Source organism: Aspergillus affinis (assembly GCF_023601865.1).
Source record: "Aspergillus affinis strain CMG 70 chromosome Unknown NODE_58_length_197389_cov_86_389201, whole genome shotgun sequence".
Classification (NCBI taxonomy): Eukaryota; Fungi; Ascomycota; class Eurotiomycetes; order Eurotiales; family Aspergillaceae; genus Aspergillus; species Aspergillus affinis.
Window position 1 is genome coordinate 110,512 of NW_026515839.1, and position 21,202 is coordinate 131,713.

The window sequence follows — 21,202 nt, forward strand, 5'->3', positions numbered from 1 at the left end:
TGAGGAGGATATTGAGGCGAATACACCACGGGAAAGGGAGGAGGGATAAGAAGAGAGAAAGGACAAACGTCGGTGGGTCAGTGGAGTCGGGTAGAGGGACACAAGAGAGGAAAAGGCGACTAAGCCAAGAGTGGCAGAGAGTCGCCGGTAGGGAAGGTGAGGAAGAGAGGGAGAGGAGAGAAGAGGAAGAGAAAAGAGCAGAAGCGAGAAAGAAAGAGAACAGAAGACTCAGGAAAGCCGTCCAGGATCCCGACCAGTCCACGTCCTCGCCCCTAGTCCCGATGTGTTAATATGACGGATCCTCCATCCACCAAGAACCAGAGAAAATTCATGATGACCATCTCCTTGCCCTTTGAGCGAAAAAAAAATAATAATCATGAATTATGGGTTGATACTTGGGCCGGGCCCAGCGTGCCGGTGGTCATCTCGCTGGTCCCGCCTCGGGGTTTTGACTATCATGATCACGATCATTATTCAATTCATATGTCTCGAATTACTTCTTTCCCAGAGGAAGATTACTATATAAAACCATAACTAGATCGGTGGTTGCTCCCCTTGCTCCCTTCGAATGGCATGCTGCCCCGTTGAATGATCTACGTAGTAAGTAGTAACTGGGTTAGCGGGAAGGAATCGGAGTAGTTATAGACGCCTTGTCGCCAGTCCTGGCGGAAAGGGATTGCGAGTGGACCGAACCACTGGTGGCGGTATATGGGAAGGGGGCATGGGAAGGAAAGAAAAAAAGACGGATGGGCAGTGGAATCAAGGGAAGGCAGAAACAGAAGATAAACGGGTAAACGATTCAGGGAATGGAAGTGATTTTATTTGATTATTATTTTAGATTTTTTTTTTTGATTGGGTCAGGGCTGAAATGGTTATATTTCTTACACAGATAGACTAAACTAGCATCGAGGGTTGGGTCGTTGTCTTTTTCTTTTTCTTTTTCTTTTCTCTCCCCCCTTCCTCTCTCTTTCTTACGGGCTTGTACTCCGTACACCGCAGAGGGACAGTCGACCCGAGGGAAACCTAAAGGGTATGGATGCACAATAATAATCTGTGGCAGGAATGTTGTCACGTAGGGCAGCGCATGCGCGTTGGATCTGAAATTCAAATTGCCAAGTCCTCCGAGTTAAATGGCGTTGCAGGCGCAGCAGACAACCCAAGTCCCTACCGTTCGGAGCACTGTAGGTCGGAATCTTCTGGTCAACGGCCTGTTTTTATCCCGTTGGGCTACTGATCAATAATCCATGACTCCGGCTTTCACAATGAGATTATTATCATTATCACTATCATTCTCTGGGTTGAATGTGGATATAGATAAGATCAGCATAGGGAGGTTTCAAGAAGGATGGATGATGATTCTTGAATACCCAATTTACGGGGCCCTCCTTTCCTTTCCTTCCCTTGTTTGTCTTGTAACAGATGTAGATGACATCGGTATGATACTGCCTGCTTTGGATGATACCTAGTGAAACTAGGCACAAGCTGGGACTGTTTTCAAGACCATGTCAAGAATCCAAGAGAAAGAAAAAAAGAAGAAAATAGCAAAGCCTGACAAGTCTCTTATATAAAGAGATAGAAGAAGGGAAGGAGTGAGTAAAATAATGTCGAACATCCTTCCCCTGACGTGAGGTCGAGTGTAAGAATTTATTATTCAACCGAGTGCGGCAACAATAATTACGGGGGGGCAAAGGGAAGCTAAACCAAGGGGAGGGGCATTTTGCAGAATGGGACTTCTGTACCACCCAAGAGGGCCTCAAAGAGCATGGATGGGGAGGCGCTGAAAATGGTAAAGCTCCAAATAGACGACCGAAAACTCGGTTCAGAACTTCAGAAACAGCACCGAAAAGGGAGCAGAACACGGGTTCCATGGCTCCTGCAGTGCTAACCAACTAGTGATGATTAGCAGCTACACAGTAGATCCTTAGGCATGGGCGCGAGTTCTTATGCGAACTACGGACCGTCTGCCATACGCCGGGCGGCGTTGCCATCGGAAGGGCGGACGGTATAGCCGCTGGTTCGATCTAATTTCTTCTTTCTTTTTTTATTACTACAATATCAGAGAACGTAGCAGCTTTTTTTCTTCTTCCTCAAGGTATCACTAGGCGCCATGGCAGCGTGCTGATCGCCTGGTGGTAAAGTTGAGTCAAATGATAACACAATCTGGAGGGAAACCCTTTGCTAGCGCCTCCGGAAAACCTAGTCATTAATATGGTTGGCTATTCCTGCCGGCTGAAAAGCGCTGGGAAGGAGAATGCCTTTTCCTTCCCCGCCGCGACGGGGCTCTTTTCTTCTTACTTTTTTTTTTTTTCTTACGTTCTTGGCCACCCATTGATCTGGCAGCCTGTTGGAGCTGATCGATGATCCTCTAGGCGATTGTATGTAGAGTACTCCGTACAATCGTTGCATGTAGCAGAGTTACAAAATAATAAATAAAAAAATATCACAAAGGTTCCGCTGTCTTCGTTGTGCTTGGTAAAATCAGATCGCTTTGGGAATCTTGCATCGCTCCCCAAGCCGCACTAGTACTGGCATTCTCTCTTGCCATGATGCAAAACGGTCAAGCGACTTACGTACCTTGGGTGCTCCGAGGGTGATATACCACTCGGGATGTGAGCCAATGATGTCTTCTGCTGCAGGAAAAAATACCTCCATGGCCGATGATTTGCTGCCTGGTGGCCGTCCCGACTCTGTGTTGCCACATTACAATCGACGACTAGCCTGCCACACCACCGAAAGCAGAGGCCCCATCCTTGGGCTCGGGATTATTGATGTGGATTGTGGAATGACCGATTCTAATCGTACCTCTTGCCTAGTCGTCGACAGGGTGTGTCTGTAGCTTGATGAGCTGATAGGACTCGAGATGCTTTGCCTATTCCTGACCGATATATGATTTGGGTGGCATTATTCCTTACTGCGAGGGATGTGCACGAAATACCACACCTCTCTCTTGCGTTTGTTACTAACCCGGCCACCTGCCATCCATGTTCCGTGAGAGTGAATAAGGGCGAGTCCTGCGCCTGAACGCACTTGTACCAAGAATATCATTCAATTACGGTTTAGGGATCCGGGTTATCACATGCCTGCGAAACCCAATCACATCGGTCGCTTAAATACGTTGGAAGTTGGGACATGGTGTTGGTCGAGTGTAGAGGTCGCAAAAGATATTGGGGTATTATCTTCCGTCGGACCGGGATGAAAGGAAAATTGGAGCTAAAGACCGTTCGATAATTCAATACTTTTACCATCGATGAACAATCCGAATATTTCCTAGGCTGGAGTTATCTCGGAAGACATCTTGTAGTTATAGTCAACCCCTGGTGTCAACACATTACGGAGTAGTAAGTGTCTTGACTCTTGAGTATTGCGTAGATAAATATATCTTTTACTCCGTACGGATACTACGTAGTATGGTTCCCTCTGAGCAAACCGGGAGTGGGTCCCTCGAGGTGGCCTCTTTTTCTTTTTTCTTTTTTCCCTTTTCCCTCTGCTTTCAGGCCATTACTCCGGGTCAAGGCTGAAGATTAAATGGCGCGTCCGCCGAGACATCCGTACCTGGGATTTACGGACGACTAGACTCCGTGTGCTTATTATTACGGGCATCAACTTAAATCTTCTTTGTTGTCGTTGTTTAACAACCAAAAAGTAGGATCTGCGTCGACAGGACGTGAGGGGAGGCGGGGGCGAGTTAAGTTGGAACTATCGGTGTCAAGGGGCATGTCAATAATAACAATTCTGTACATAAGCCACCATTTGCTCATGCGGAGCAGGGTTTGGTTAGGAAGGTCAGTCAGAAACAACACTTACTTTGGGTCCAGGCCAGTAAACCGGCGCTGTCAGGTGACCAGCAGTTGGCGTGTTGGTAGATGCCTACAACAACCCCGTTGGGCGGGGGAGTCTACAATAAATGTGAGCAAAAGAGTGATGTGCAAGTCGTTCAAACTGCAGTGACTGCTTTCCTGTGCGGGAATTGCTTCCTATGGAGGTTCTCTGTGGAAGACGCACCTCATAAATAGCACGTAGCCCTTGCTCATTCCCGTACGCGGTACGGGGCAGAGAAAAAGAAGAAAGCGTGGCGGAGGAATGTGTACCTGCTACTCCATACCGTCTGTGCTCTCGACTCGAAGGATCAACGGGCGGAGTCGGTAGATGGTTCCAGTTGCTCGCCCTCCCTGCCACAGGAAGTCTTTTCCCGCGATGGAGGCGAGTAGTCAGCATGAGAATCAAATCAAACAATTCGAGAGAATGAAGAAAATACGGATTTGCGTGCTATTTTATTTTTATCATATTTATTTATTTTTTTCGGTCGCGTGGAATCGTGGTCACCTCGGAGCATGATGATTAATTAATGAGTCGATGACAATGATCTGGCTTGCCTTTCACGGAGGAAAAAAGTCAAGGACAAGGCCAGAAATTGCACAGGCAGGCTAAACCCGTTCGGAGCGAGCAGACATCCCCCCGATCCATTCATATGGGAATATGCGGATCAGCAGGGCTCCGATTAGCGGATGACGAGACGATCCAGGAACGTTCCGCATTGGAAGGCTTGCAGGGTTGTCGGCTTGTCAACAACGCCTTAGGCTGCCCGGCTAGTTCGCCTAGTCTCAGTGCCGCTTCTGCCGCCTTACTGGCCTGAGGCATCACAACTTGTCTGCGCCTTCCCAAAATGAAACGCGTCCGTTGCACCCGCGTTGCGCCTTCCACTTGCGTAACAAACGGTCGGGAGGTCCGAGGTCATCCGGTAATCTGTTTCACCCTTGGCAGGGAAGATTCGAGGGAAAAGACATCTTATAAGCGCCCATCTACCTAAGGTCCTGCCTTTCCTCCCTGTTCCCGGTATACGATCGATGGAATCGCCTCTGCCGTTGACTAGATAACTATTCCGTACCTAGATAACCAAGAGGGCCGTTCAAGGCATGTCTGCACAGCCCGGACAGCCATTCCAGTCTCATGGCTTTCAAACCTCGGTTGATATTGCTCGCCAACAGGCGTATTCTGTAGCTCCCCTGGCGGGGCAGAAACGACTACCGGATCGGTCCCCTGAGAGCTCCTTGAAAGTCTCGAACTCCAAGCAATCAGGTCATTCGACGCCTTCGGTGGATTTCGTTCGGCCTCGTGTAACTTCCTCTGTTCCCAAGAATCGCTTGGTTGCTAGTGAAATATCTCCCGTCGCGGCTGCCCAGGTCCCTCAACAACAAAGAACGGATACCGTGAGTCATGAATTAAACGGAGATCCGATCTTGTTCTTGCAACATCGTCGATATGGATTACCTCCCATTCTCGTCAAAAATTTTGCGGCGGTCGGGGTGAGCAGCATCTATCCTTGGCAATCAGCATGTTTGCTGGCCCCCGGCCTCCTGGAAGGGAAGCGGCATTTAATTTATACAGCCCCAACGGGCGGTGGCAAATCCCTGGTGGCTGATGTCTTGATGCTGAAACGCATCATAGAAAATCCCTCCTGCAAAGCGATCCTAGTTCTCCCCTACGTTGCTTTGGTGCAGGAGAAGTTGAAGTGGCTCAGACGCATTGTGCAGGATCTTGAAAAGCATGTTTATGACGACGACGACGACGATCCAACTCGGGCGAAGCCTTACTATCAGCGATGGAAGAAACTCCAGAAATCGATCCGTGTCACTGGTTTCTTCGGCGGCAGCAGGACCACCGCTTCCTGGGCTGATATGGACATCGCTGTCTGTACCATAGAGAAGGTCTGCTTTAAGGGCATCTCCTGTATTTCTTGAATATCCAATTGACTGCTGTATTGCCTTTTAGGCCAATTCACTGATTAACACCGCGATCGAAGAATATACCATCGGAAACCTAGGCGTCGTCGTTCTAGACGAGCTGCATATGCTTGACGATGAACATCGGGGCTACCTTATGGAACTGATGGTCACCAAGTTGCTTTTGCTACAGCAAGACATCCAAATCATCGGCATGAGTGCCACCCTTTCGGTATGAACTCAATTTCTAGTGGCATAGCATTTCCACAGACTCATCAAAGTATAGAATACGGAAGTATTGGCGGAATGGATGAACGCAGAATACTATATCTCGACTTATCGGCCCATTCCAATTGATGACTATCTTGTCTATGAAAATGCAATTTACCCTGCCGCAACGTCCCGACAGCTCTTTCACACAATTACTAAATTAGCATCAACAAGTGTCTCTATTGCGGATACCATGCCCCCTCATAGTATCATTCAAGCTTCAAGTTTCCGAGAACTCGCGAACCCGTCGACAAATTCAATGGTGGCGCTCTCCGTGAATACAGCCGCTGCGGGATATGGCGCGCTGGTGTTTTGTGGCAGCAGACAAGCTTGTCAGTTTCATGCGGCCATCATAAGCGAGGCAATGCCCGGCTCTTCCATGGTCGACCCCCAGGAACTGAGCAGGCGGCTTGATTTACTTGCCGAACTACGAAGTCTGCCTAGTGGTCTTGACCCCGCCCTAGAGAATATTCTTATTAGAGGAGTAGGATTTCATCGTGAGATGCCCTATTTGCATGGTTTTATGTGGTCCGCTTTGTCGACTGACTTAATTTCAGATGCGGGGATGACTGCGGAGGAACGTGAACTTATTGCGCAGGCTTATGACCAAGGGACCCTGAGGGTACTTGTGGCTACTTGCAGTCTTGCTGCGGGTGTTAATCTTCCCGCAAGAAGAGTAATTATAAACGGTGCACGGATGGGTCGGGACTTGGTCGGTCCAGCGATGCTGTAAGCTCCCTCAATGATGAAGAATGCATGGAGCGTCCTAACCAAAATAGACGACAAATGTGTGGGCGAGCAGGCCGCAAAGGAAAGGACGAAGTAGGTGAGACATATCTCATTTGCGGCAAGTCGGATTTTGAAGCTGTATGCGACCTGTTGGAAGCCGATATGCCTGCCATTGAAAGCTGCCTTGCCCCGGAAAAAAGAGGACTCAAAAGGTAAGAGGCTTGAGTCATGCGTCTTGGGTACTATGGTTGCTAACCAGTGTTTGAAGGGCACTGCTGGAGGCTATAGCAACAGGGCTCGTCTCGGGATTCGATGCAGTCAAGGAATATGTGAAATGCACTCTTCTTTGTCGAATGGTAGACAAGAAATTAGCCTACAGCATTATGAACTCTGCGCTTCGAGAATTGATTGATGAGGAGCTTCTTTTACAGAAAGAAGATGAAGCGTATGAAGCGACACTGCTTGGGCAAGCCGTGGTTGCTTCTGCCTTCGCTCCCGAAGATGGCCTTTTTGTCCATGAAGAACTGAAGCGAGCCTTGCAAGCCTTTGTGATGGACGGGGACATGCACATTTTTTACATGTTTACTCCTCTCCAAGTGGCGATTAACACTCAGATTGACTGGCCTATTTTCCGAGATCAGTTGGATTTTCTTGATGATAGTGGGTTGCGAGCTTTACAATTTGTCGGCGTGCAGCCTGGGTTTGTAAATTCGATGTACGCCAGCCAGCCGGTGCTCAATTCACATATCCTGAGGAGCTAACATTGTCATAGGGTACAGAGCGGTGCGTCTTTGAAGGAGAGTACTCCGGACCAGGTGAAAACTGCTAGAATCTACCGACGCGCCTATACTGCATTCCAACTTCGTGATTTGAGCAATGAGGTGCCATTATCAACAATCGCCGCCCGGTATCGAATCCCTCGTGGGGCGGTGCAAACTTTGGCCCAACAGTGCCATGGGTTTGCAGCCGGCATGGTAAAGTTCTGCCAACGGATGGGATGGGGCATGCTCGCGGCAGTTCTCGATCACATGCGAGATCGATTGGAAGCCGGAGCTCGCGCCGATCTACTGGAGATGGCCCAGGTGACCTATGTGAAGGGTTGGACCGCACGGCTGCTTAGGGATAACGGATTCCGAAACCTGCGAGCCCTGGCAGAGGCAGATGCGAAGGATCTTGTCCCTGTTCTAATGATGGTATGTGGACATGCCATAACGGAGTATGCGATGCTGACCCGATTTAGGTTAATCCGCGCAAAGCGCAAAAAAGTCAACTGCATCCTAGCGAAGCTGAACGCTATTCTAAAAAGTTGCAGGCTAAGGCCGAGATCATCATCGCATCAGCGAACAAAATCTGGGGTAAGTGTAGTACCTAATTGTTCTTATGGTGATGCAGCTAACCTTTTTTGAAATTGTACAGAACGCGAGATGCAAATGGAGTTGGAAGAGTGACATATTTTATTATATTAGATAAGTATCTTTTTGCATAAGTATCTTTTTGAAAAACATCTGGGTACGCGATCTCAGTTCATTCTTTGTGTATTTGATTGTTAGACTTTAACGGTGATATTTTTGATCTTTAAGGGTATACATGATAGATATCCACCTTTTTGTCTTGATTGGAATAAAGACACGGATTGAAAACTTGGGCTGTGCATTACTTGGAAGCCTAGGATTTTAATGAAATGATGGACTGACGATTCTACCAATCAAGAAATGCTACTCCAGTAATTCATCGCTTTCAATAATGCAGAAAGCATCCAAAAACAACATCCACAATGATTCAAACCAAGATACAGACATTAAACCCTGTTAAACTTCTTCTGGGCCGCTATCACCTGGCCTTGATCGACAAAGTCCACCAGGACTACATTGGCCAGTCGGCCATGTTTCGAGCTGCAGAGATCGGCCTGCGCTCCGATACTCCCTTCCCCAGAGACAGCGTTCGTCCTCGGGGCTCGAAGACGGTCGGGGATCAAGACTCCTAGAATATCAACGTCTAGAAAATGGTTAACGATGTACATGCGCCCGTCTGCATTCGCATTTGGTGGCCGATCGATACTGCAATTTGGAAACTTGCGGTCGGTCACGCCAAACGGGGTTTCGAAGTAATAGGCAAATTCATCGAGGATGTAAGGGACAGTGGCGACGTCGGCACCATAGTCTATAACCAAAGTCAATATCACGAGCCTCGACTTATTCTGACATTCACGCAAAGCAAAAGTTCCACAACATACCCAAAAAAACCACTAGCCGCTTTCCCTTACTGATCAGCTCTCCCAGAGTCGGCCACGACCCGAGCGGCAGGACCTCTGACGAGGGCTCCGGCACGAACGCATACTTCTTAATGTCCGCCTTGGTAAACGTCTCGTCGAACTTGGACACCGGCACCCCGTCGCCATTTGTCAGGAGCAGAGTCAGCACTTCATTCGGATGACCGTCCAGCCAGGTCTTGACCGTGACGAGGAACGACTCGAGCGTCCCGGCGTCTTCTAGCAAGCAGGAGGTATGGCACAGACGGAGGGCGTCGTCGGTTTCGATCTTGTGTGTCTGCCCTTGGAGGTAGCGGATGCCGAAATCAAGTTGTGCGGTTGCGTTGAGGTTCTGGTTGTGTTGGGGGAGAGGGCCGACGAAGGGGCTGTCGTGCGCCCCGAGGTATGTGATGTTGGAGTATTTGCGGTCGCAGAAGGCGGATTGGCCGTTGCAGGAGGTTGCTGTTGCGTTTGCGGCGGCGATGGTTGTTGGGATGATGGAGAAGATAATTATGAAGCTAGTCAGAAGAGAGGAAAAGAGTGTTGGGCGAGCCATGGTCGGTTTTTTTCTTGGGTTCTTCTCTCTTCAAGATACCGAAGGTGAAGCTATAATGAAAAAAAGGTAAACAGTATAAAGTACTGTATGAGCGAGTGAGTGTCTAACCGCTCACGATAAATGAACAGCTATATATAAATATGAGAAGGCGAGAAAATACCCAATACCTCCATGATCTGTAGATAAAATGAACACCCAGGCAGGCAGTGTTTAACATGCGCACTTCCTGCATTTATACCTCCCATCGACCGAGTCCTCAGGGAAAGAGACGCCCGCTGCCTGCCCTCAACACTTAGTAAATGATCAAATCATCCCGCAGTACGGAGTATTTCCGGACCTATGGATGTTGGTGGATAGTATGCTGACGATAATCAGCCAGTCAAGTCACTTTGGTGTCCCTTGTGATCACGCGTACCCCTGTTCCTGACAATAACAACCCGTTCCCCTCCCTGAAGAGTCCCCTGATGGATCTCAGGACAAGGGGGATTTAAGAAGATGACAGGTACCGAATCCTTCAGCTAAGCTTCCTTCATCCTTCCGCTTCAGCTGAAAACGGACGAAACAGTTGTAGTCGGTCACGGCGAGGCCGAGAGAGAGAGGGTACTACCTTGTTGCATTAGTTGTGGTGGATTCTTGTCCAATGAGCACCGGGTCCTCGGGTCTTGGTCTTGTTGGGGCGGCGCATGATGGCTGGCTGGTAGGAGTAGGGATCAGTTTATCAACATACACCGTAGATGATTTATGGGACGTTTTTGTATTTTGGGTTTATTTGGAAGAGGGATCAGCTGGTAGTTGGTAGTATGGATAGTTACCTAGCACTCGTTGTACTGTAGGTAGTTATTCACATCACCTACTGAAACAAGGGATACCTAGATAAAGAGCGAGGAAATTATGGTCGAGGTATGTAAGTACTAGGTGGTCAACACAACTTCTAATCCTGAACAGAAAGATTAAGATCTACCTTCATGTATGAACCTGCAAATCAAATGCAGAACCAATAACATCTTCCTCTAGAGGGTTGTTCCTGAGCCCGCGAGGGGAAACACAACAGCCAAGCCCGATCCTTGAAGAACCCCGCCTTGTCAGACCGGATATGCTGATCGCTTTGGATTTTTGTTTAGATTTCGTTCTTCATGCTCGATTCGCGGATTTTTCTTCTATTTGTTCAATTTGTTCAACTTCTGTATTTCCGTCCACTAAGTCGTAATAGCAGCCATGCTGGTTATTCTTGACCTGCTGATCTGCTATCCGTGATTGTTCTGTGCGCATGATAGCCTGGTTTATGTACCCCATGCGGGGAATTTGTATCTGCGTGACTGTCTAGCCTAAATTTAAGTATTTGAATCCTTTATTAGGATGCGAGTGGCAAAGAAGAAATAGAGCCATGTACATAGATTCAGTCACAAATGAGAAGAATAAGAATAAGACCACTTCCATACCCTATGCTCTCAATTGCAGAGCAACTCAGGCATCGAATCGCCTAGCCAAAGAGGCAAGTACGATTTCCTCACATTCTCATGAACGATGAACTTGGCATAAACATCATCCAGCGATAATTTCACCCTCTCCTGCGCAATATACCTCAAGAATGGTTTTAACACGGCGTGCTGCAATGGCTCCATGACACAATCGAGCTCCATCCGGTCCTCAACCTCCTTGAGAGCCCGTAGCTCCGCAAAGAGCGCCCGACACCGTCGCACATAAGCGACATGGTTCTCCGTTGGCGTGTACTTGTTGGCGAGGATTATTTTCATAATCGGAGTCGTCAGTGAATTCTGCATTCTTTTCCATGTGGCCGTACGCTCTTGTTTCGTGAATGGACCGCCGATATGCTTCACAGACCCGGGGGCTCTAGGTCTCGAGCTAGGAAGAGAGATCATGGCTGCGATGACTGGGATATTTGCTGTGAGATATCTCCGGGCGCCTAGTACCTTCTTTCGGTGGGCTAGGTAATCCACTGCCTGGTCTTCGGCCACGGTTGCGATGGGGATGTTGTTTCCAAGACTGGTTATTCTGGTTGTGCCTTCGTTGATAGCGATTTTGTTTCTCTGCGCGCGACGATTGGAACGCCATTTCGAGTGGTCACGCACTTTGTAGAATGGGAATATCCTGGTTGGAGAGCGAGGTCGAGAACTTTCGATAGTAATTAGCTGTCCAGCTCGATCAGAGGAGGTGGTAGAGAAGGAGGAGGAGGGGCAGGAATAGCAGGGGGAGGAAGAGGTTTTGTGTCTGAAGTGGGATTTGTTTCGAGGGGCTTTTGAAGGAGTGGAGGAGGGGTTGTGTTTGATTTGGCTATTGGTTTGAGCCTCTCTTGAAAAAGTAGACGGGATTGTTCTGCGTCTGATTCGGCTTTTTCTTTAATGGGGTTTATAATGTGTTTATAAACCCTGTATATCAGCATCAATCGACACACATCAAGGATTTGCAGCAACAGGTAAATGCTGGGCAGAAACAATAAAATTAGAAGCCATAGGTTAAATAATTGGCCAGATCATTCTTAAACCAAGCTTCAATTCTCAGTATTGTGATTTCTGAGATTGGCAAAGAGGGCGACGGAATGAAGGTCTTTGCACACTCTATGACTTGATGCTGTTGTATGATTTCTCGGCATGTATCAATGATGTGAATACCCAAGGGAGCTAAAAGACATAGATACACTAATTTGTACGGAACGGGCGGCGGGTCTTCGAACTTCATTCTGTGATTGTTGTGTCTTGCAAAGGGGGCAAGTGAGCCAAGGTCCTTGCAAGTTCTAGTCTATAGGTATATAAGCAGCAGAAGCAGAATCAGTACAGGATATCTTAACCTTACCGGGGAATGCATTCGTGATATCAAATGGTATCATTGTAGAAATTTGGTGTCTTTTCCAATCCTTTCAGCCCGGATAGTTCCATGTTCTTGATCATCTACATCGATGCATGCTGCACCTGAGTGGAGCCTTCCATGCATGCAATGCATTTTCATGCAACCAATGATTTGCCCATGTTTTACTTGATGGGACTGTACTTCACATTTATTATTTCAAGTTTTCACCAGCACTATCCCCTATCTTCTTTTTAAGTTAGCCTTTTCCTTAATTCTCATCATTTCTAATATCATTGGGACATGTCTTGCTTGAAATGTCTTCGTTTATTTGGTACTATCTATGTCAATAGTCATATCTCTATGTAATATGGAATTAACTTGTCTATAACTTTGGCTTCCTTGGTGACTCCCCAATATTCTCCCTCCATTGATCATCAATACTAACTCGTTCCTGTTGAGTTACCCCTTTCCAGGCTTCCCTCAACTTCCTCGTTCGTGCTTCCCAGCCTTGCAGCTCATCCTGAATGAAGCTAGCACTGGCAGTAGCGCATCCAGTCACATTATCCATGGGAACGAGATGGCCACTGGGAACGATAGCCTCCTTCACGCGCCCCCGAGAAACCCCGCCATTACCACCAAGCGCAGTGCCAGTCGCCTGTGTCTTCTCTTTTCGTGCCTCTGGTGTGGAGAAAGGCGACTTTTCCCCGAAGACATATAGAACACTTGGGTTTAACTCGCCAAGATGACGGAATATATGTGACGGCTCGGGACGGTAGAACGGAAAGTCGTCAATTTCACTCGGATGCACTTCTCCATGCGGGGTCCCGCGAGGAAGCCCTGACCGCTTGTCTATATAAGATGGCCGCAAGAATGTGAAAAGCTCTTGGGCCTTGGTTGTGGTTAAAGTCACGGCTTGCTGACCGTTCTCGTTGGGTTGAGGATACAGCCTGGTCGGAGTATCGCGTAGTCCGTACTCAACCCATTTCTCCAAGACCCGCGGGTCCCATGCTTGGTAGAAAGGGTTGGACTGGAACTTCTGAAGCGCTTCCTTGCGTGATGACCACCAATCGCGTCGGTATGTAGTGAGAAGAGCCAGCTCTTTGCCGGGGTTTCCTTTTTGGGTCACTGGGTCGACTAATACCAGAGCTTGGAGCAGGGATGGATGCATCAGAGAAAGGTGAGCCCTGGTGTCTTATGTTTAGTCACTCTCATGCACACTTGATGGGAGATACATACAGCTGCAATGCACCCATACTATGCCCAATGCCGACGATGGGATGGGGCATTTCATCTTGATATCGATTCACCAGCGCGAAAAGGTCACGACCATGATCCAGCAAGCTTGCTAGCCTATGTGTTAGTATGATACAGCCTGATTAGTTAAAAGGGTTCGGCCACGTACGGTCATCTCCCAAGATGGACTCGTTCAGGACACCACTTTGACCTTGATGAGCTACGTCGGCAATCCAAATCCCCCGAATCTGTCGGTTGGCGGCGCGCAATTTCTCATATACTTCATCCCACAAGGGCTCGTATAACTCCTGCAGGCTGTCAGTCAACGATCTCCTTATGTTGTTGAGCAGATCATGCACATATGCTTCCATACCTTTGGGAAACCATTTCCATGTGCTCCTATGATCGTCACATCTCCTTCTCGAGGATGAGGGTTATCCTTCGGAATGTATTGCTTCACGGCGAGCCTTAATTGATGCTCAAATCCGGGCTCAACGGCGCCAGGGCGCTCGCGTATATTCTGGCATCGGACATTATGTTCGATGACTTTGAAGTGTGACATTTCCCGTCTCAATAATACCCTTCCACGGGGCGACAGGGTGGGCCTCAAGCGGGTCAACATGATGTGAGGAAGTAGTGATATGTCATGGTCCAAACACGCGATGCCTAGTGTCTTATTTCTGTCTGAGTGGTTGACTATCGACCGATGCTTGAAAATCGCGAGCCTCGGACAACTTGCCGAGGATGTGGAATACCCGAGATGATCCATCCAGTCATTGCCCCCAAACTGGAACAAATATTCCAAGTAAAGGCCCGGATTTACAGGATTATGGCGTGAGCTGGCTCTTTAAGATTTACGCCCTACGCCCTACGCCCTACGCCCTACTGTATTTATTACATTGGGACATACCGAAACTAGCCGTTGCTCCTCCTCTAAAAGGGTATGCCTCGGATTATCGCATGCAGGAATTGTGTACGTGCTTCGTCAAGAAATAATGTATGTATTTGGTGGAATCCTCTCCGGGCAGATGCATAGAACCTATAAATCGTTTGTGTCCTCTATGACGGGAGATCTGTTTCAGTTCAAAACGGGTCAATGTGGAGGTAATAATGGACCAGGCATTAGGTCGCTTAAGACATGAGTGGCTGGTGTAACCACGGAAAATGTCCCCGATGAAGAATGGCTGAAATGCAACAAAGAGAACGGAGAAGAAGTGATGTTGTAATAACCCGTCACCTTCTCTCCTTGACAGTGAGGTAGCAGCATAAGAGCTGTGGTGATATTGACATGAAAGTGGCCGAATGATCTCTGCCGCCAGAAGTGCGCGATGACGGCGGTGGGGACGCAATGCCACGGCGAGCGGTGACTCCGAGCACGGCCCAGGAACCAGGCAACCAGGCCCTCAACTGATCTTCGTGCTTTCCAGTTTCCCCGACCTTTTCAGCCCGCCGAGCTCGCCGTCTCCAAGACTCCAACACAGCCTCGCATCCTCTACCTGCCGTCGAGCCGACCGTCGCGCCTCTCGCCTCATCTCCCATCGGGCATCTTTATAGAAACTCCCCACCATCTGAATCCCTGATTCGCGTCTTCCTCGTGCTCCGCTTTACCCGTAACCCGATCAGTCCGCCCACTGAAGCTCTGTACACATCCTGGTTGGGAATCAGTCGCCATTTCGCCTTGACCGACTCGGTGCCGTCCTTGACCTTGACCCATACTCCTTAATACTTTATCGCAAATCGGTGTGGGAGCGATGGTCCTGCCTACACTCTGCCGATGAGCTCCATGATTGAGGGCAGTGATGACCGGGCACGAGAAGACGAGCTCGACTTGGGCGAAGAGGACCTGGAATACCCCCACTCAACACCCAACGGCTCCCTGGATGATGCGAGGCCAGAAAATGGACTGGGAGATGACTCAATGGCACATATTGAGGAGGATCTCCCGGGTGTAGACAGTCCCGACCTGACTCCCGCGAAAAACGCCCCTCCCGTTGACGTTGATGCGAACGATGCTCCGGCCTCTCCCCGTCCCGGGCAGCCTGGCGCTCCCGGGAGTGTTGACGAAACCGCATCAACCCCTGATGATACCCCTTCTTTACATGTTCGTTGCCGGAATCGCCTTTGCTTTTCGGTCTGTGATGTTTGCTGACGGCCATAGGGTTCTATATTGTCCTCACAAAGTAGTAGTGCTTTGGCCTTTCGAAGCTCCCCTCGGCCCAGCCCCAGCCCCAGTCCGTCGCACCGCCCTTTCGACCTTCGCTTTCAATCTCGGCTCTCCTCTTCGTCGCTGAGTGGCTTCCGCCCGTCATCGCCGTTTTTAGCCCAGATTCACTCTCGAAATTCGTCCCTCACCAGTCGACTGTCCCCGGCCACCGTTCACTCCGATTCCGAAGCTCAGGGTCCTTGGGATGTAGTGAGATGGACCAAATTAAGGAAAATAACCGGACATGCGTTTTCGGAGGTCGGAAAACGAAATTTCGGCTATCCGACCTGCATGGCGGTGTCTACAAGCATTGTGATAGGGACGTCTAAAGGTATAATCTTGGTATTTGATTACCAACAAAACCTGCGAACTATAATCGGATCGGGAACCAAGGGTAAGATTGAAGCTATCTCTGTATTTATTAGCATCAGTCGCTAACAATGGGGTTTCCTGACATCAGCTACTGAGTGCGGAGCGATCATGTCGCTCGCGCTTTCTGCCGACCATTCAACGATCGCTGGAGGTCACGATTCGGGCGACATATTCACATGGGAGATCTCCAAGTCAGCGCGGCCTTTTCTCCATATCCCGCCCATTCCGATGAACCAAGTTGACAGTCGCACTTCGGACGGACACTTGTCCGGATCGTCGGTGATCCATGTGGGATTCCTGGGGACCCGACGCACTGCTTTGGTGTCGGCTGACAAGCGGGGCATGGCCTTCTCTCACTTGGCGACCCGGGGCACCGGCGCTTTGGGACGGACGGTGAAAACAACCAGGATTTTGGGGCGATATCCGCAATACGTCGGGCATGGCAATCGGTCGCGCAAACCGAGCTCGGTGCTTGCCTTTTCGCCTCTGCCCCTGGGTAATGTGGAGCAGCCAACCGACTCTTTGGGGTTGGTTGCCATGCTTACACCTTACCTCCTGGTCATCGTTTCCACGACCCCGGTAGCTCAAACGCAGCACAAAGCTCCCCGTCCGAAGGAAGTCACGGCCCATGGTGCAATGACCGGTGCCTTGGCCTGGTTTCCTGCCATTCGACTCAAGGGCAAGGATGCGCAAGTGTCCAAAACAAAACTGGTATATTGTTGGTCGAATGTGCTGACGGTCCTGGACGTATCGGAATTCGAAACGGAAGAAGCGCCGGACAGAGATAGGCCCCCAAGTCTGGATTTCAAGGCACGGAATCGATGGAAAGCGGAGGAGGCAATCGTTGCGGTCCAGTGGCTAAGTCGCTCGGTATTAGCAGTGCTTACCATCACGCAGCAGTTGCTTATCCTTGAAGACTATTCTATGCGCGTAACCGATGCGATCGACTTGCTTAGCCGACATATCTACCACGCTGATTTGTTCTCCTCTCAGCTGCATTCACTGGTTGAGCAGTTAGACGAAGAGGACACTTCGATGCATGGTGTGGTGGCTGATGCCTTTTACATGTCTTTCCGCTCATACAAGGGGCGTTTGTTTCTGTTGGGTCACAACGAAGCCTTGGTTGGAGGCCTCTCCAACTGGGCAGATCGATTGCTGGCGCTTATGGAGGCGGGTGATTTTATCGGGGCAATTCGACTGGCGACTTCCTACTACCAGGGCAGCGGAGAAAAGCTCACCGTTGGCTTGCCGGATGAAGACTCCCTGAGACAGCCAATTGTTCGAGAGAAGCTCCTAGAGATGGTGTCAGCATCTCTGAAATATGCCTTCGGTCAGAACATAGAGGCGAACAATGAGCGACTTGGCAGTCGGCAACTCGAAGAACTGGCCGAGGTTTCCATTTCCGCCTGTATTTACATGGCGGACGAAGACTTCCTCTGGGACGAGGTCTTCAACTGGTATGAGGAGCATGACTCGCAAGGAATCTTCCTTGATGCTCTTGAACCGTATATCATCGACGGGACCGTGCGGTCCCTACCTCCTACGGCGGTCAAGGCACTCATCAATCATTTCACCACTAACCATACAGCCAGCCGCTTGGAGGAGATCATATGTCTCCTTGATACCACCACAATGGACATCGATCAAGTCACAACGTTATGCAAGCACTACAACCTATACGATGCCTTTATATATGTCTGGAATCGCTGCCTGGGAGACTACGTGGGCCCGTTGCAGGAGCTTTTGGGGCTCGCTCCGTCCCAGGAGACGTTGGTCAATGGCGACTCCGTGAATGGGATTAGACAGTACACGAATGCTACGAAGATGTTTCCGTACCTCTCGTTTGTTCTTACTGGTCGCATCTATCCTACTGGAGATGATATGGAAGAAGCCGAAGCCAACCGGGCTAAGACGTCCCTGTACGAGTATCTGTTCTCAGGGAATTCGTCTGGCGCAGAGTCAGGGTCGTACCCGGACCTCCAAGCCATGCTCAAATTCAACACGCCTGGTTTCATGAGCATGCTCAACGAAGCCTTCGAGGACAGCTTCTTGAACGAACAGGAGCCCGAGGAGAACTCGTTCCAAGGAGTCTCAATCAACCGACAATATCTGACCAGTCTCTTGTTGCAAATCATGACTCCTGCAAGTTTCTCCATCACCGACACGATTTATCTCGACATTTTCATTGCTCGCAATCTCCCAAAATACCCCCAATATATCCTTCTTTCTGGAACCACCCTCCACCAGGTCCTGGAGCGGCTGTGCCAGTACCCGACCCAAGACATGGCGGAAGATTGCGAACTTAGTGCCGAGTATTTACTTTCTTTTTACCACCCTCCGGATATCCAAAGCATGATTCCCCTCTTCAAGCAGGCACGATTCTTCCGGATCCTAAAATCAACCTACCGCTCGGAGAAGCAATTTCCTCAGTTGGTGCTGACCTACCTTGAGGACCCGAACGAGCAGAAAGCAATCTTTACTTGCCTACAAGACTGTCTTCGTTCTGGTTCTCGAGTTGGCAAGAAGCAGAGGCGGGATGTGATTGACGTGATAAAAAACCATGCCAGTCAATTGGTGGCAATTGACGTCGAAGCCACTGCCCAGACAATGCAGGATTTTGCCCCGGAGACTCACGAAATAATGATCAAAGCCCTCCACAACGACACTTTCGGGCAATATCGATACCTGAATGTCATCGTGGAGCCTGCATCGCAACCCACTGCGGAGGGCCGACCGTCGAAATCGGTAGAGAACGGCATGATCGAACGTTACGTGCAGTTACTCTGTAAATATGACCCGTCTCACGTCGCAGACTTTGTGGACGAACTTCGGGTTGGCGACGTGCGTCTCGAGGAACTGATGCCTGCAATGGAAGGGAGTGGAGTAGTGGATGCGGCGGTCATTCTGTTGGCTAGGCAAGGCCAAGTTCGGGCCGCCATGGACCGTCTTGTCGCTCATCTGAAGACCCTAGAATCGGGGCTCGTCGGAATTCTTCAAAGTATCCGGGAGAGTCCAGATTCAGACAGCACCGCAGAAGCCATTGATGACCTCGTGGAATCCTTGGACAAGTATACACGAGTGGGAACATGGCTCTGCCAGGGCCAGACGAAGACCGCTAAAAAACCCCGAGCCGTCGAAAGAAATGTTGGCAGAAAGACCGCCGTCGACGAACCACTCTCCTTTGATGAGAATCTATGGCTCGATCTGATCGAAGCCATTGTCCGCACCACCAGCAGCGTCTTTGCGCTGATCCAAAAGGAACAGTCCGATCACAAATTGACTCATCTTGCGCCGATGACATCCCAAATGGGGAGCAATGCAGCCCAACTCATGACTTCCTTCCGTAGACTCGTCCAGCAGGTCTTCACTGCGCTGCTTTCCAGCACAGTCAGGGTAGGAGGATCGTCTACCCACGAGCGCAGCGACGTGGCGTTTCTTCGCATCTTGCGCGCGTTCCTCACGCGTGCCGCACAATGGTCTCCCTCCCTACTTGAGCTGCGTGCCGTCCTGGCGTCCATCTTTTCGGCTTACACATATGAGAAGTCATTGCTGTCGCTGGCCAACGGCATGCTGGACCGGGATCTATTTGTCCATGTGGACGAGGTAGCGCGACTACGCCAAAGGGGATGGCGGCCACGGGGCCAAGTATGTGAAATTTGCCGGCAGCGGATTTGGGGGCCAGGGGTCGGATCTCACCACTGGCAAGCTTGGGAGCAAAAGCAGGCCGAAGCACAACAGCGTCGTATCGCTCGCCAACTCCACGAAGGAGCTGACCCGGCCACTACCCGGGGCAAGGGTAAAGCCGCTGCAGTAGCGGGATTTGGTCAGACGTTGCATCCTCACGAGGCGGAACATGCGGAACAACAAGGGTCCTTGGATAATAACGCGGATGAGATGCAGGAGTCAGCCGGAGATGACCGTGGGATGCCGATAGGGCCTGCGGTTGTATTCTCCTGTCGACACCTCTTCCATCGACCGTGTCTGGTGAAGTTCGGTCCTTCAAAGCCGGAGAAGCAGGGCCATTTTGCGCCCCAGTCGGAGTGGGATCACTTAACCTGTCCAATTTGTTCTGTACATACTGAATGAGCGAGCGATTTTTACCATGTTGACGAGCGTGGCGATGATAATAATACCTCCATTTTCCTATTCTTATTTGTATTCTTGTTTGTTGCTTACGGGGTAGTGCTTTGGGGGCATCGCCTTGATTCCACTGAGTCGGTTCATTTCCGGTCCTCGAGATCCTCTGCCTATTTTCTGACCGGTGGGGCATCACAGGATGGCGACCCATGGCACTCTGGACCGGGATGTTCACCCATCGTAGGACCAGCTCAATCGGCTTGACCCTGGTGGAAATGACTGTCGATCGTAGGAATGGAGATGAAGCTGAAGAAGGCGGGAGAGGATTTTCCCAAGAGGGCTTGGTGCGGTCACCTGCCGCCGGGCGTCCGAAGCGCAAAAAAGTGCTCAATGACCGGTCGATCTTCTCTCTTTTCCTATCCTCCTCCAACCTTGTCGGCGCTTGGCTTTCCTCCTTCTGACTCGCATCACGGCTTCTTTTCCTTTACCTGAATGGAGAAGACCTCCGGATCGTCCCTCCAATTTCCCCACTGGAGTTGCTCGTTTTGCTCCCTTTCACGAGGTATCCTGCTCCTCGCGGGCTGAATGGCGGGATTGGATTTCCATCTGATTCATGCCGTGTCAAAACACTCGATAGTGTAAAAGAATGACTTCCATCCAGATCCAATCACCGGGACGTCTGAGGAAATTAATTTTCCGGTTCCACCAACCTTATTTCGCCATCCAACCAAGGGGCCAATTCCTCGGTCTTTTAGTCGCTGTCATCCAGTGCTTACCTTGCCGTGCCTTTCGGCCCCGTGCTCTAGTTACGCTCTCGAAATAAATCCGAAACATTATTCCTGAAATCCAGAAACTAGCCCCGATCTAAGGATTGGCTCTTTTCTTTGCGTACCGCCATGAATGATACATGCCCCATCCACATGGGCTCTGTAGCAGGTCCGAAGACCAGGTCGGCTGGGCGCGTCATGGCTGAGCGCCACGCTTCAATA

At 49.9% G+C, this 21,202-nt stretch overlaps 4 protein-coding genes across 4 annotated transcripts; 2 read left to right on the forward strand and 2 right to left on the reverse strand.

Moving 5' to 3' along the window:
• Window positions 1–4,913: 4,913 nt before the first annotated feature.
• KD926_008634 (DEAD/DEAH box helicase) lies at window positions 4,914–8,167 on the forward strand (the record flags this gene model as incomplete). Its single annotated transcript, XM_053101378.1, has 9 exons — window positions 4,914–5,705; window positions 5,770–5,952; window positions 6,007–6,487; window positions 6,548–6,719; window positions 6,770–6,931; window positions 6,988–7,434; window positions 7,492–7,912; window positions 7,960–8,074; window positions 8,136–8,167. 9 exons carry the CDS (start codon window positions 4,914–4,916, stop codon window positions 8,165–8,167), a joined length of 2,805 nt encoding a protein of 934 aa, XP_052955052.1.
• A 350-nt stretch (window positions 8,168–8,517) lies between these two features.
• Window positions 8,518–9,523, reverse strand: KD926_008635 (uncharacterized protein; the record flags this gene model as incomplete). Its single annotated transcript, XM_053101379.1, has 2 exons — window positions 8,518–8,879; window positions 8,953–9,523. 2 exons carry the CDS (start codon window positions 9,521–9,523, stop codon window positions 8,518–8,520), a joined length of 933 nt encoding a protein of 310 aa, XP_052955053.1.
• Window positions 9,524–10,971: 1,448 nt separating this feature from the next.
• KD926_008636 (alpha/beta hydrolase) lies at window positions 10,972–14,183 on the reverse strand (the record flags this gene model as incomplete). Its single annotated transcript, XM_053101380.1, has 5 exons — window positions 10,972–11,656; window positions 12,814–13,512; window positions 13,565–13,673; window positions 13,731–13,869; window positions 13,935–14,183. 5 exons carry the CDS (start codon window positions 14,181–14,183, stop codon window positions 10,972–10,974), a joined length of 1,881 nt encoding a protein of 626 aa, XP_052955054.1.
• A 1,152-nt stretch (window positions 14,184–15,335) lies between these two features.
• On the forward strand, window positions 15,336–20,674 carry KD926_008637 (CORVET complex membrane-binding subunit VPS8; the record flags this gene model as incomplete). Its single annotated transcript, XM_053101382.1, has 4 exons — window positions 15,336–15,662; window positions 15,720–16,158; window positions 16,225–20,176; window positions 20,458–20,674. The coding sequence occupies 4 exons, from the start codon at window positions 15,336–15,338 to the stop codon at window positions 20,672–20,674; spliced, it is 4,935 nt and encodes a 1,644-aa protein (XP_052955055.1).
• Between the last annotated feature and the right edge of the window lie 528 nt (window positions 20,675–21,202).